Source organism: Ochotona princeps, chromosome 8, assembly GCF_030435755.1.
Source record: "Ochotona princeps isolate mOchPri1 chromosome 8, mOchPri1.hap1, whole genome shotgun sequence".
In the NCBI taxonomy this organism is placed as follows: Eukaryota; Metazoa; Chordata; class Mammalia; order Lagomorpha; family Ochotonidae; genus Ochotona; species Ochotona princeps.
Window position 1 is genome coordinate 45,348,156 of NC_080839.1, and position 15,345 is coordinate 45,363,500.

The following is a 15,345-nucleotide window of genomic DNA, read 5'->3' on the forward strand; positions in this document are numbered from 1 at the left end:
GAAAATAGTTATTTTGACTAGAGATAGTGATATCCCACTTAGGTTCTTATTCATGGCAGTTGTTTTCTCATTATGCTCCACACAAAAAGCCCCTGATAATACACACACATATCATTAGACCTCACCTGGCCTGAAGAGTGTACTGGACTACATCAGTGCTTATTTCTCATGTTCTCCACTGCTAATCTGATCCCAATCTTCATTCCAGGCCAGAGGAAAAGGTAGACAAGAAATACAGGACAGTAGGAGTGCTTCATGTGGCCCTGTCATACCAGGGCTCATTTATAGCAAGAAACCTAGCTCTGCTCCAGGGTGTCCTGGGCAAAGTTTGAAGGCACTTATCACCAAGACACTGGGCATGTGAGCTAGGATTCCAAGCTGCAGAGGTGGCGGGCAAACCTGGCCTTCCTGGGAAAGCTGTGCAAGTGCCCAGAATGGAGGGCAGTTGGAGGCCTTGGCAGATGGACAGGACTCAGACTGTAGGTGCCACAGCTGTGATCCCCCAACCTGGAGCAGGAAAAGTTTCCAGAGAAGAGGCAGGCATCTGTGTCCGCTAGAACCACTCACAGTGAATGGAGAAAGTCTGTTTTAGGTAGGGGAAGTTAAAAGCTGGGAGCCAAAAATGGCAAACTTCCATCATAAGGGCCATTTTGGCACACGTGTGCATGGAGGCTTCTGGGCAGGGTCACCCAGGAAAAACCCCTAGAAGGGTCTCTGCCTGCCTCATGTTCGTCTACCTCAGCCTACTCAGGAGCTGTTTCTTTCCATGTCAAGCTTTCTCCACTGCCCTCCACATGAGCCTCCCACTTCTTTTTCTTTCTTTCTTTTTTTCTTAAGAGGCAGAGGAGGGACTGAGATCACAATGGCCCAGTGACTAAATCCTTGCTTTGCAAGTACAGGATCCCGTACTACTTCCCGGCTGCTCCCTGCTTGTGGCTTGGGAAAACAGTGGAGGATAGCCCAAAGCTTGGGACCCTGCACCCATATGGAGACCAAGAAGAGGCTTCTGGCTCCTGGCTCCTGGCTTCTGATTTGCTCAGCTCCAGCCATTGTGGCCACTTGGGGAGTGAACCAGCAGATTAAAGATCTTTCTGTCTCTCCTCCTCTCTGTAAATCTGCCTTTCTGAGAAAAATGCATAAATCTTAAAAAAAAAAAAAAGCAGAGAATAGAGCAAGAGACATACATAAGGAGCTCCTATCTGCTGGTTTACCCCTCAAGTGCCCACCACAATCAGGACTGGGTCAAGCTGAAGCCAGGAGCTGCAAACTCAACCCAGATCTCCACAGTAGTGCTAAAGACCTAGCCACCTGAGCCTCTACCTGCTGCCTCCCAAGGTCTATGCTGGCAGGAAGCTTGAGTCAGAAGCTGGAGCTGGGAATCAAACCCAGGCAGACCAAGGTGGGACACAGTTACCTTAGCAGTATCTTAATTCCTTGGTATAACCAAACACCTCAGCCTGAGCCTTTCATCCAGTCCATCTCATCTTCAGCCACACATACCAGTGGACATCTCTCAGACCCAAGTTCATGTCTTGGGAGAGACAATCTGATTAGTTGAGCTTGGGTGGTCTCACAGAAAACAATATCCCAAACACGTCCTACTCACTGAAGAATAAAGTCTGGGTGTATATATTCTCAGACTGGGTTGTGCAGAGAAATTGTGAAGACAGTGAATAAACAGAAGTTATAAGGAGATTTAGCCCTCCTCCCCCAACACGCAAAACAAAACCCCCAGTTCTTCTCAAATAACTTTAGTCATGCACCCTTACCAGCAGCTGGGTGCCTCTGAGATCTATTTTAGCTCGACCATACGGCAGGTTCATGTTACTCTGTATTAGAGCTAGGCTGTAACTTCTTTAAAAATAGACCATAATTTGGGTTTTTCCCTACACCAGCAGGGTCTCTTGCCCTTTTCCCCAGTTCAAGTATATTTGTAGCCCCATTTGGTACCCTTCTCTAAAACCTGTATCTGGCAAAATCCTTCCCACATACCAGGCCCATCAATGAGTCCATCACTTCATCTAAGCCAAAGTGGTTTTCTACAACACACAACAGCCAAGTTCTGTAGTAAGAGGCTGAATTACTTCACCTGCGCTGCAGAATTTCCTCCCTTCTTCCTCTCAGTGTTGCTTTCTTTCAGGCCATCTCTGTTTCCACACGTTCCCTGTCACTATCATCTCTTAACCCTCTGCTGGAGCCTGCCGCCCATTACCTGCGCTCTGGCTGTTTGGACAGAGAGCAGCCAGAGGGAGCTTTGGAGAAGCAAATCTGGTCCTGCAGCTCCTCTGAGTTTAGGGAGAACTAAACTGTTAGTCCTCCCCACCCTTACCTCCCCCTATTACACTCCAAACATTGTGGTCTCTCCTCCCCTGGTCCTCCCTCCCTGGTCTTCACACAGAAGCACTCCCTTCCTTCTCTCTGGAACCCTTCTTCTGGGCCTCCACTGTAGTCTTGACCCAGAACTCCAGAGTGGCCATGAGATCTAATCGCAAACTGTTGTGTTACAAAGGGTAAAGTTGCCACCTGCAAGGGTTTGATTCCTGGCTGCTCCACTTGTGATCCTGATCCTTGCCAGTGTGTCTGGGAAAGGAGCAGAAGACAACCCATAGTATTTGGTCTCCAAGTGGGAGACCCGGATGAAGTTTCTCGCTCCTGGCTTTTGTGGCCATTTGGGGAGTGAACCAGAGGATGGAAGGTCTCTCCCTCTTTCTCTGTAACTGCCTTTCCAATAAATGAATCTTAACACAGAACAGCTCTCATTGTCCCAGACACTAGATGAGGCCTTCCTGCTGACCGTTGTCACACTCCCCCGTTCTTTGTCCTTTATTGTACCAGCAGTCTGGAATGGGTAGTGTTGGCTTGGCTATTTCTTAATGTCAGTTCCCCACAGAGGCGTGGGAGCTGCCTGTGCCCAGCTCTGAGTGCACTTGCTGGGGCTGCCAGAGTGGATCAGCACAGTCTGAGTGGCTTTAACACCAATGGCCCTGTTACAGCTCTGGAGGCTCTAAGTCCCAGACCCAGCTGGCTGCCTGGGCTCTGGGAGGACACGATTGATCGTGCCTATAATGATTAGATTTCAGCTCTCCCTCCCTCCCTTCCTACCTTCCCCCATCACATATTGTGCCAGAAGCAAAGAAAGGAAGAAAAGCTAAGATTGCTGCAGGAGGATCACAAATGACCACTTGCAATACTGATGTTGAAATGACAGACCTTTAGGGAAGTATGGTTCCCTTTTCCTACCTCAGTACAGAACAGTCTCCACCTGCCCACCCATGCCAGCAGCTGACTGTTGCTGCCCTGGCCCAGGCCACTGTCTGCCTGAGCTACAGGGGTTCAGCTAGCAGCTGCACACCCATCCAACTGTCCTAATCCTTCTCTAGAAGGTGAGTCATGGGCTGCTGGGCGTGTGGACCTGGGTAGCTCCCGGAAGGCAGTTTAGCAATAGGCATGGGAGCCTAAAAACAGTTCAGTCTTACAACTTTATCATTCCAAGGCTAGGAACTGAGCAACTATTGGGCTTGGGAATGGTGGAGTGGGCTAAATTCAAACTGAAAACCAACTCAGTTTCCATTGTGTAAGATCTATTTCTTACTCTGGGAGTAGTGACAATGGGCAGGAGCCCAAATATCTAACAAAGGGAGAGGGCTTCATGAATTTAGTCCATTCATTCATGATAGGCAGTTAGGTAGCCACTGAAAACAATGTTACAGAGAATTGTTAACAATGCAAGAAAACGTTGTATGACAAAGACTGCATATGTATTCTGATCTTAGCTTTGTTATAAATAAGGTAGCTTAAACACACACACACACACACACACACACACACACACAACCTTTTATGGGGTGGGGGTGGAGGAGAAATCCGAACTGGTAACTGTCAAAAATGCTAAAATTATTTTTTTAAAAGAATTTTTTTTCTTGTGCTTCTTATGTTAACAATGTATTGCTTTTATATACCAGAAAATTAGAGTAACACTGTGTGGGCAGCCAGTCCTATCCATCAATGAACTTCTCAGCTCCTGCTTTTTTTTGGAGAGAGAGGCCACTGCGCAGCTAGCTCTTCCCAGGATCTCTGTCTGAGCTCGGGTGACCGGCCGGCTTCTCTGTGGGGAGAATGCTGGAATCCCTGAGGCCGGAGGCCTGGCGTGGCTCTGAAGGGGGAGGGGGGTGGAAGGTTACGGGAGGGGCAAGCAAGACCTGCAAAGCCCTGGTCCAGCCTCCAGCCCCTGCGGCCACCGCCCAGTGCGCTGTTCCACAGCCAGGTGCAAAATGCCTTGTCATCTGGACAGCCCGCAGCCCGCGCTTTAACTTACGGTTGAATGGAACCCCACTAGGGCTGTGCGGGTGGCAGCGGAGCAGAAGCCCAGGTCTTGGGGAGATCCGCTGGAGCGGCGAGGCGACCACAGCCGGCGCAGAGTCGGAGCCTGGCCCATTAGAGCAGCCCGGGGGTGGGGTCTGTTCCCTTTAAGAGCTGGAGCCGGAGCTCCGAGGCGGCCTCACGCCGGCAGCCGCTGTCTTCAGGGAGTGACCCTCCCCGACCTTCCCCAGCCCTCCCCGCTCGCGCCAGGCATGTTGAGGGTCTTCATCCTCTACGCTGAGAACGTCCACACCCCGGACGCCGACATCAGCGATGCCTACTGCTCCGCGGTGTTCGCAGGTAGGATAGGGCTTGAGGAGGGGTCAGGGAGGGGGCACGGGGACTGTCCACCGGTGAGGGAGCCCTGAGGTGAGAGACACGGCTCCCCAGCCCCTCCAGACCGACGCTGGCTGTGGCAGAGAGACACGTCCTTGCTGGGGAGGACTCAGGGGGAAACTGAGGCAGAGAACTAGAGCGCGCTGACTGGCGGCGTTCTAGGGCCTGGAAACTGAGGCCGGGGCGGCCCTGAGGGAGGCCAGGAAGGCAGGAAGGCGAGAGCCGGATTCCTGCTCGCACGTTTGAGAGGAGGAGCCCCCGGATCCCCGCTCGCACCTCTGAGAGGAGGAGGCCTTTTCGCGCTGGGCAGTAAGGAGGCACGGGACCGGACCGCGCGGCTTCTCTCCCCGGAAAGCAGGGCCCCATCCTATTTATAGCCGTCTTTTCCCTCCCACCGGTGCTGGGCAGTTGCGCTCCTTTGCTCCCAGTCAGAGGCTGCGCAGGAGGCTGTGCAGGAGGCTGGGGCGGAGGCTTGCCCACCCCTCCTGCAACCCTGCGTTTGCCTGGAGCACAGCACGGGGGTGTTTGGCAGTGGGGTACAGTGGTCACCAAAGTTCAGGAGCTTTCTAGTCCTTTGCATCGCACTGTACTTGGTGTGCGCGCGCCCGTGTGTGTGTGTGTGTGTGTGTGTGTGTGTGTGTGTGTGTGTGTGTGTTTCAATCATCAAATGGGGTCTCCCAGAGCAGGACAATCTTCCTAAGTGAGGCCTGAGTCCTGCCTGTTTCCCCACCACCTGCTCAGGGTCAAGCCAGAGCTGGAGTCTCAGCTTTGGGTTTGGAGTCATGATGGGGAAGAAGCAGAAGGGAGCAAGTGTTTGAGCCACATCTGCTCTCAGCTTCCATTACCTGACTCAGCTGCCGCTCCCGCTCCCTGGACCCCCAGGAATCACGGCGTGGGTTTGATTCTGGCCATCCAGTGGTGAAAATCTCTCTCTGTCCTGAGCTCTGGGACCCCTGTCCCCAGGCGTGTGCACACCTTGGAGCGTATGGTCTGTCTACCCTGGCTTTCTCCTCCTGGCAGAGGCTGCTACTGCGTCTGCACAGCACTGTCATCTTGGGTTTCAGTGCCCCATGGGATGGGACTGGGGAGCTGGGGGTGGGGGCTCAGTGCACAGCTAGAGGAGGAGGCGTTGACTGGAGTGATAGCATGGCCTGTGGTGGGGTGACACTGCAGCTGTGTGTCCCTGTGTGCTGCTTTGGCCTGTTCCCTCACCCCTCACCCTCCGCTACCGCCCTGTGGCCTCCGGAAATGAGCTTTATCAAGGTGTTTCCAGCAGGGAGGACCCAGGGGTCAGGAAGGGCTCCTCAGACTTCCCCTCGTTGTCCTCAGCTCTGCACAGACCAAGCAGGACCCTGGCGTAGGACCCTGTGTTGCCTAGGGAGCTCCATTCACTTGGTTAGTGTGTGTTCCCCTCCCTTGTGCTTTAGGTAGCTTTGTGGCAAGCTGGTGCTCCTGGCCCATTTCCAGCCTCTGGTCTGAGCCTTGAGTTGAGTGGTGCCCCCTGCAGCCCCTGCAGGGAGTGAGATTTGTCTCAGCTGTCTACCCACCTGGAGCCTCATTTTCCTTCAACTACCCATCCCCTTCCTGCCTCCCTAATGCATGTGATACCCTTGCCTTTTTCCCCCTCCTCCCCTGAGGCCCATTCCTGCAGCAGCAGACACAGGTTAACTGCAGGAAAGGAAAGAATGGATAATGAATGGCAAGCCCTTTCTAGCCAGAAGTGCACTCCCCACAGGAAGTGGCGCACGGGAGAGCATTGGTGTCCTTATTCCAGCCCCCAGGGCCTGTCTGTGGGACAGTCTCTCCCCATTCCTCCCCCCTTACCTCCCACTCAGCCTCTCCCTGGCTCTCCCCCGCCCCCACACCTGTTTGGTGTCAAGCCACAGGCCTGCCCTTTGCCGGCTGCCGGGCTTCCCTGGCTGGGCTCCTCCTTCCTGCAGCTCAGGCCTGGCTGTGGAGAGAGGAAGTATATTGTTTGCTCCCATCCTGAGCCTCTCAACCTGGGCCGAAGCGCGGCCGGAACCCCCAAGATCTGATTTGGTAGTCACTGTTCCCACCAGGCAGTCACCAGGAGTGCAGTCCCCCTCCCCCAGCCACTGGCCACATGCCACCTCCCGCATTTGCCAAGCTCCTAACCCATATCCAAATTTGGCCTCCCTGCAGCATTCCGCCTTGCTCACTCTGCTTCTCCCAGCCTGGGTTAGGTTGGTGAATGATTACACCGGAGGCGCTGGGGTCAGGGATACAGGGCTTAGAGCAAAATGCCCTTCTGGGAAGGCTTCCCTCCCTGACTGGCCTGAAGTGGACAGCCAAGACTCTGGGGTGTGTCCCAAAGGCCTTCCTTTGGCTACCCCAAAAGGACACCGTCAGTTCCTGGGTGTGGGTATGGATTCATCTCATGCTCACAGCAGTTCTGGGAGGCCGAAAGGCCAGGAGATTGATGTGATCCCTTACTTTGCAGATGATGATCCAGTCCCAGAGACGGCCAAGGGCCTGGCCATGGTCACACAGTGGCCACTGCATACCCCTCCCCCATGGTCAGTGTGATCTCTGTTGTTCCCAGTATCCTCAGCTCTTGAATAATAAGCAAGTGTTTTGGGAGGCATACCATGTGCTGCCCACACCCAGCACAGCCAGGGCTTGGGATCTAAGCCAGCCCTGGGAGGGCAGTGCTGGGGGTACCTAGCATGGGACTAGATTAGAATAGGAAGAGTGAGACATGCCTCAAGGAACACATGACCAAATGATGGAAGCTTCCTGTTTTTCAAATATGGATGCATGCAAACGGAGGCGTTTGTTGAAGCTCAAATGACATGCCACTTTCAGAGGCTGTCACTTTAAAAGCTGGCCGCAGTGTTCTCCAGAGGACTGTCTGATGGATACAGTGCTTATTATGTGCCCCACATTCTTCCACAGGATATTGCACACGAGCTCTGTCATGGCCCAGTTGTAACTTACACAGCGCACTTCATACACACATTCAGTCCTCCTAGCAAGCTCGTGCGGTAGCAAATGCCAGCACCCCCATTCTACAGAGGTAGAGCCTGAGTCACAAAGAGGTTAAGGTGTATGCTCGCAACCAGTGGAGCTGGGATTCAAGCTGTCTGCCTGCAGAGTTCCCTGGCTCCCTCCTTATCTTTAAAAGTCACTCTACCTTGTTGCAGTATTGCAGTTCAAATGCAGTCAAGATTCTTACATTGCAAGCATATACCAAGCATAGAGTCCAGCATCTCATTGTCCAGATAAATTCATCGGTTTCATGGGGAAACCATCTCTGGTCTGAAGGTAGAGCTGGCAGAATATCATCCCGATCAATTAAAAGTCCCAATATAACATCAACAACAATTTACAACATTATGGAATGTAATTAATAATAAATAAATAAATAAATCTTAAAAAAAAAAAAAAAAGAGTCACTCTGCTACCTGCTTGTTTTACCGGGGCCAGCACTGTGGCACAGCAGGTTAAGCTCCTTCTTCCCCATATCTTCAGGTTCAAGTTCTGGCTACCCAGCTTCAGGTCCAGCTCTCAGCTATTGTGCCTGGAAGCAGCAAATGATGGCTCATGATCTCGAGTTCCTGCCACCCATGTGGGAGGCATGGATGGAGTTCCTGGCTCCTGGCTTCAGCCTGGCCCAGCCATTTGGGGAAGGAAACAATGGATGAGAGATGGGAATCTGGTCTTCTCTGCTATTTTACCTTTTGATAGTAAATAAAGAAATGTCTTTTTTGAAAGATCCATCTATTTATTTGAAAGACAGAGTCAGCAAGAGAAAGAAAGCCAGAGAGAGAGAGATCCTCCATCTATTGGCTTACTTCCCAAATGGTTTCAGTGGGTTGGAGTAGGGCTGGTCTGAGCCAGAGCCAGAAGCTTCATTTGGGTCTCCCACATGCGTACAGGGGCCCAAGCACTTGTGCCATTCTCTGCTGCTTGCCCAAGCACACAAGCAGGGAACTAGATCAGAAGTGGATTAGTCAGGACTCGAACTGGTGCCCATGTCGGATGCTGGCAGTGCAAGTGAAAGCTTTACCTGCTGTGCTATAACACTGACCCTGATGAATAAGTCTTTTAAAAAGATCTGATTTACTAGGGGACAGGGCTCGAACCCATATACTTTTTTTTTTAATTGACAAATTGATTTGAAAGAGAGAGAGAGAGCAAGATCTTCCATCTGCTGCTTCTTCTCTCAAATGGTTATAATGGCCGGGTCTGGACCAGGCCAACCAGGAGCCAGAAACTGCCAACAGCCAGGATCTAGGAACTCTATCCAGGTACCCACATGGGTGACAGGGGCGCTAGCACTTGAGTAAGTGTCTGCTATCCTCTGAGTACATTAGCAGGAAGCAGGTACCCTACTGCTTGGGATGCCTACATGCTATATGAGTGCCTGACTCAAGTCCTGGCTGCTGTGCTTCTGATTTGGGCCTGCATAGCTGTATGGGGTCTGCTAAGCTGGGGTCAGGACAAGAGATCCTGTGCCACTGAGGTGGGCAGCCCATGGTGGATGTGACACACATTTGTACATAGAAATCATGGCACACATCCAACAATATTTTCTGTATAATTTTTTACATGGTCAATTTTTTTTTAAAGATTTATTTTACTTTTATTACAAAGTCAGATATACTGAGAGGAGGAGAGAGAGAGAGAGGAAGTGGAGCTGCCGGGATTAGAACCAGCGGCCATATGGGATGATCAAGGCGAGGACCTTAGCCACTAGGCCACGCTGCTGAGCCCTTACATGGTCAATTTAAAAAAATATATATTTATTTATTTTTATTTGAAAGGCAGAGAGTTACAGACAGAGGAGAGAGAGAGATAAAGCAGAATCTTCCATCCACTGGTTCACTCCCCAAATGACTGTTAACAGCTGGAGCTGGGCTGGGCTAAAGTCAGAAGCCAGGTCCCTCACATGAGTGCAGGGGCCCAAGGGCTTTGGACAGCCTCTGCTACCTTCCTAGTCCATTAGAAGGGAGACAGATTGAAAATAGAGCAACTGGGCGCCTGACACGGTGGCCTAGCAGCTAAACTCCTCACTTTGAATGTGCTGGAATGCGTATAGGTGCCGGTTCTAATCCCGGCAACCCCGCTTCCCATCCAGCTCCCTGATTGTGGCCTGGGAAAGCAGTTGAGGATGGCCCAAAGCCTTGGGATTCTGCACCCAGGAGACCTGGGGGAAGTTCCAGGCTCCTGGCTTCGAATCGGCCATTTCAGTCACTTGGGGAGTGAATCATCAGACGGAAGATCTTCCTCTCTGTCTCTCCTCCTCTCTGTATATCTGACTTTCCAATAAAAATAAATACATCTTAAAAAAAAAATAGAGCAACTGGGACTTGAACTGGAGCCCAGATGGGATGTTGGTGCCATAAATGGAGGATGATCTGGCTATGCCATGGCACCAGCCTCATGATCAATTCTACAATCAGTTGCTTGTCCAAATACAGCTGCCAGATTGGACTCAACCAGTAGAGTGGCTGGTGACCATCTTGCATGCCTCCAGGGACTCTGGTCTTGTCTCCGCTGGTTGTTCCTCCTGGAGCAGCTGCTTCTGAGCTGAAGGCAATCATCTGCCCCATGACTCACCACCTCCCTGTCCCCGCCCCAGGCCACACTCACCCTGAACTCTACATGCTTCCCACACCTGTTCCTCAGCAGGCCACATCAGCAGGGGAACGCTGACGTCCACCTGTGCCACGCACTGTGCTGGAGGCACTGCCCTTGCTGTATTCCTTTCCTTACCATGCTTGTGCTTGATTTCATGGAATTTCATGGAGGTGGAAACTGACTTCGAAAGGTTGAATGACATGCTGCCAGTATGCAAAAAATCAGCCTGGAATATGGGCCCAGGACTGTCTGCTTGTTCCTGCTTGTGGAAGGGGCCTCTGTGGTAGCCATGTGATGGTGGCTGCAGCCAGTGTTAGGACTGCACCTGCTTTCTGCTCTTGGGGAGACACAGGTGCTGTGCTTCCCAGCTGATACACGGGCACTTTTTTTTTTAATGGATGGGTTTTTTTTTTTTTTAGCAATTTTTTTTAAGATTTTTTTTTATTGGAAGTCAGATATACAGAGAGGAAGATCTTCCATCCTCTGATTCACTCCCCAAGTGGCCACAATAACTGGAGCTACACTGATTTGAAGCCAGGTGCCAGGAACTTCCTCCAGATCTCCCACATGGGTGCAGGGTCCCAAGGCTTTGGGCTATCCTCGACTGCTTTCCCAGGTCACAAGAAGGGAGCTGGATGGGAAGCAGGGCTGCCGGGATTAGAACAAGCACCCATATGGGATCCTGGCACATGTAAGATGAGGATGTTAGGCACTAGGTTACCGCACTAGGCTGAGGGCACTTTTTTTTTTTTTAAAAAAAGAATTTATTTGTATTTATTGGAAAGGCAAATTCACAGAGAGAAGGAGAAACACACAGAGAAAAATTTTCCACCTGCTGGTTCACTCTCCCAATGGCCACAATGGCCACATGGCCACAATGGCCAGAGTTGAGCTGATCCAAAACTAAGAGCTAGGAGCTTCTTTGGGTTTCCCACATGGCTACAGGGGCGCACTGACTGCCTTCCCAGTTCATAAGCAGGGAGCTAGATGCAAGTGAAGCAGCCAGGATTAGAACTGGTACCCATATGGTGTGCCAGTGGTTGCAAGTTGTGAGTTAGCCTGTTGAGTCACTGCATCACCTCTGGCATATACATACTTTTAAAAGATTTGTTTTATTTATTTGAAAGGCATGGTTACAGAGAGAGAGAAAGAGAGAGAGAGAGAATTTTTTTGTTCAATGAGTCACTCCCCACATGGCTACAACAGCCAGGATTGGACCAGGCTAAAGCCAGAAGCTTGGGGCTTCTTCTGGGTCTGTCTCTCATGGGTGCAAGGACCCATACATATGGGTTGTCTTTTGTTGCTTTCTCTGGCACATTAACAGGGAGCTGAATTAGAAGTGGAACAGCTGGGACTCAAACCAGCATCCATTTGGGATACTGGTGGAATGCTGGTGTCGTAGGAGATGGCTTAACATGCAACATCACTGGCTCCAGTTTCTCCGACTTTTTAAGAGAGGCTATAAATCCAGATGAGTATGGAACATCCAGTGCTTCATTCAGGCCTAATTTTGCTGTAAGACATGGTGTTGGGCCAAGGCAACACCTGTGTGTGTAGGTTGGATGTGTGCTAGGGAACCCCAGAAACAGCTTCTGATGTACAGGGTTTTCTCACATCTTGGAGCCTGAGGGCCTGGGCTGCAGGTGCCTGTGTCTGCATTCCCTCTGAGGACACAGCCATATCTAGCTGCAGGGGAGGCTGGACAAGGCAATCCATCCAGTCAGGTGGCTGTGTGGCCTGGATAAACTGTGGATAACGTGTAAGGCAGAAGAGGAGGGTGTACATGTGAGGGAGAGGTGAGGTTTCAACCATGCTGTATGTTAGAGCTTCATTTCTTGGAGGGAGGTGCCCCCAAGTCATGGAATCCCTGTATGGACGCCTGCAGGGGGAGACGTCCTGGGTGGCGATCAGAGCCCTGAGCAGGAAGCCGCAGGCAGGATGGGAGAGATGGCTCAAGGCGCCGGCTGCTGCTTTTCTGGTTTGCACTGCAGATGTATGGAGTCCCCGCCCCCTGGACAGAAGCTGTGGGTTTATAAAAGGCGTGTTCACTGTTAGCCATCCTCACAGATTTCCTGGCTGGCTGACAGATTGGCATATGGGTGGGGATAGAATGCTTGTGGCTGGGAAGAAGCAAAAAAGCCAGAAACCACATTTAAGCTTTCCTCTAGGGGGCAGTGTCTCTCTCTCTTTGGGAATATCTGATTTAGACCTGGCGGTGGGACCGGCACTGGGTAGCCAAAGTACAGCATCCTGCACAGCCTCCAGCCCCACATTGCCCACTGGAGCACCCAAGATGTTAAAGCAGGGTCGGTCTCTCTCCACAGTGTGCTACATTAAACAAGCAAGCACACCAGCAGCCACTGCTTACCATCATGATGGGACCAAGAGGGGAAGGATGGCCCCTGCAGTTTCCTGCCTGAGGGAGCCCACCAAGACCATGAGGTCTCAAGGGAGTGATGTTTGAAGCAACTGAAGCCTGCAATATGGATGGGAGTGGCTCCGCTGGGAGAGAGGGCAATGTGGCTGCAGGCAGAGGGGTCTGCTGGCCACAAAGCCATGAGAGTGGGGTCTCTGGAGCTAGGACTTAGAGAGCGAGAGGTTAAGATGAGGGGTCCAGGCTTCTTCAGCCTGCAAGCACTGAAGGCTCTTGCAGTGGCAAGAGAGGTGTTTAGCAGAGCAGTGACTTGATGGTGTTTGTTCTGAGATCAGCTGTCTGCGGTGTGGGCAGTGGGCCAAGTGTGACCAGAGTAACTGGGTAGCAGCCCAGCTAGGAGGTCCATGAATGGTCCAGGCAGGTGGTGGTGGAACTTGGTGGAGCCATCTGAATGTGGTATGCACATGGATGAGATGGAAAGTTGAGCTGAGTTGCTAGGAGTTGAAGTCATGGCTCACATAGATTTAAATTGTCTTAAAGCGACCAGTCCACCTCAATTATGATCCAGAGACACATGGAGCTCCAGGTACATTCTGTATGCCTCACAGCTCCACAGTGTCACTCCAGACCCAAGTGGAATATTTTCCTTTCTTGTCTGCTGTCCCTGGTGTTTGCTACATCCCAGGGCTGATTGGCAATTGGATCTGTGTGCTTCTGATTCATACAGAGCAGAAGAGAGAGTCGAGATTCTCCATTCTTAGTGTGTGAGGCCTCCACTCTTTTGAAGAGTGACTAAGACACATGTACACCACTGGAACATGGCCAGGATGTGGACTCAGATGGAGGATCCACTTTGGAGCTGCAGCTGGGGCCAGAAGGAGGAAGGGGAGCTGGATGTAGGGGAGGAAGCCAGTGCCCACCCCATCTGGATGGCAGAGGAGAGTACAGGGGCCCTGGCAGTTGGGAAAGTGGTGGGAGAACACAGCCCCCACCTGCCTTTTCCTTTCCTCCCCTGTCCTACTCCTGTGAGGATGGCTGCCCCACTCCCCCCGGTCTCCCCTCCCACTCATTATCCACTTCTCTTTGAAAGTATTCCCATGGACACCTACCCTGGGTGGGGGAGGGAGGTCTCCACTCCCTGACCTTGACCCAGGGGAGGAGTGTAATGCACCCCAGGATCTTGCACCCTTCTAGCAAGTCAGTGGTGACCCATGAACATGTGTGGGATTCATTTCTTTTTTAATTGATGAATTTATTTCTCTTATTTAGGAGGTCAATCAACAGAGACAGAGAAGGGCAGCTTAAGAGAAAGAGGTCTTCCATCCATTCACTCCCCCAAAGGCCATCATGGTCTTGTGCTGAGTTGAGCCAAAAGCAGGCGGCCAGAACTCCATCCAAGCCTCCCACATGACTGATAGGGACAAAGCACTTGGGTCATCTTCTGCTGTCTTCCCAGGCAGCTGGATCAGAAGCAGAGTCGCCAGGACAAACTGGCACTCAGAAATGGGCTACTGTTGTCCTAAGCTGCAGCATAACCTGCTAAGTCATAGGCTGACCCTTACTTTATTCTTTTTTTTTTAAAAAAAAGATTTATTTATTTTTATTGGAAAGGCAGATTCACAGAGAGAAGGAAAGACACACAGAGAAAGATCTTCCATTTGCTAGTTCACTCTGGCCGTAATGGCCGGAACTGAGCCCATCTGAAGCCAGGAGCTTCTTCTGGGTTTCCCATGTGGGTGCAGGGTTCAAGTACTTGGGTCATGCTTTACTGCTTTCCCAGGCCACAAGCAGAGAACTGGATGGGAAGTGGAGCAACTGGGACACAAACAGGTACACATGGGACCCTGGCAGTTGCAAGGCAAGGCTTTAGCCCCAGTTGCAAGACCCAGGCTTTAGCCCCTGGGTCATCGCATTGGGACCCCCTCATTTATTCTTTAGGAAGAGGTTTATGGTTTACAGAACACCTGCTTTGTGCTGGGTACTGTTCCAGGTACAGTAGATGGCAGTGAGGAGATGGCAGTGGACCAACGTGACAAAAACCCTGCCTTCTTGGAGGAGGCAGTCATTCTTAACAGGGAGAGAAAGAAGACAGGTGCATGTATTACACGGAGGCTGGAGCTGGAGCCTGGCATGGAAGTGTGGCTTTAAACAGGGGTGCTCAGAGGTGGCCACCTTTTAATGGACAGTTGGCTGAAGCAGGGGTGACACACTGCAGTCGGAGGAAGCAGCTGAGCAAAGGCCCTGAGGGTGCTGGTTTGTCCTGGCTGAAGACACCTGGCAGGCTCACATTCTTCATGGATGGTCCCCTAGGGAAGTGTTAGGGAAGGTCAGTGAGGTCATGTGGGGGGCATTTTCAAGGAGTTAAAGATGACACTACATCATCTTGCTGATGGGGTTGAGAATAGATTGTGGAGATCAAGGATAGAAGTGGGAGCCACATAGGGTGTCCATCGCAATGCCTGCGTGAAGCACTAATAGTGATGTTTGCCATGGAGGTGGTGAGAAGTGGTGGGACTTTGGACATATTTTGAAGGAGAGCTGGTAGGATTTGAGGGAAGAGACTGGAGACAGAAAGAAGGGATGATGCTTTGGACAAGATATTGGTGAAAGGAGAGAAGAGTGGCAGCTGGAGTCGTGTGGGTGCCAAGGGCATTTATTGGGCAGACAGTGGT

The 15,345-nt window shown here is 51.4% G+C and overlaps 1 protein-coding gene across 4 annotated transcripts in view; it reads left to right on the forward strand.

The window, feature by feature from the left end:
* Positions 1-4,257: 4,257 nt before the first annotated feature.
* The window catches only part of DYSF (dysferlin), a 176,520-nt gene continuing 165,432 nt past the window's right edge, over positions 4,258-15,345 (forward strand). For all 4 annotated transcript variants that reach the window (XM_058667950.1, XM_058667952.1, XM_058667954.1 and 1 more), the window contains exon 1: positions 4,258-4,659. In XM_058667950.1, coding sequence (XP_058523933.1) covers positions 4,572-4,659 — 88 coding nt within the window. In that variant the 5' untranslated portion in view covers positions 4,258-4,571. The remainder of the gene's footprint in view (positions 4,660-15,345) is intronic.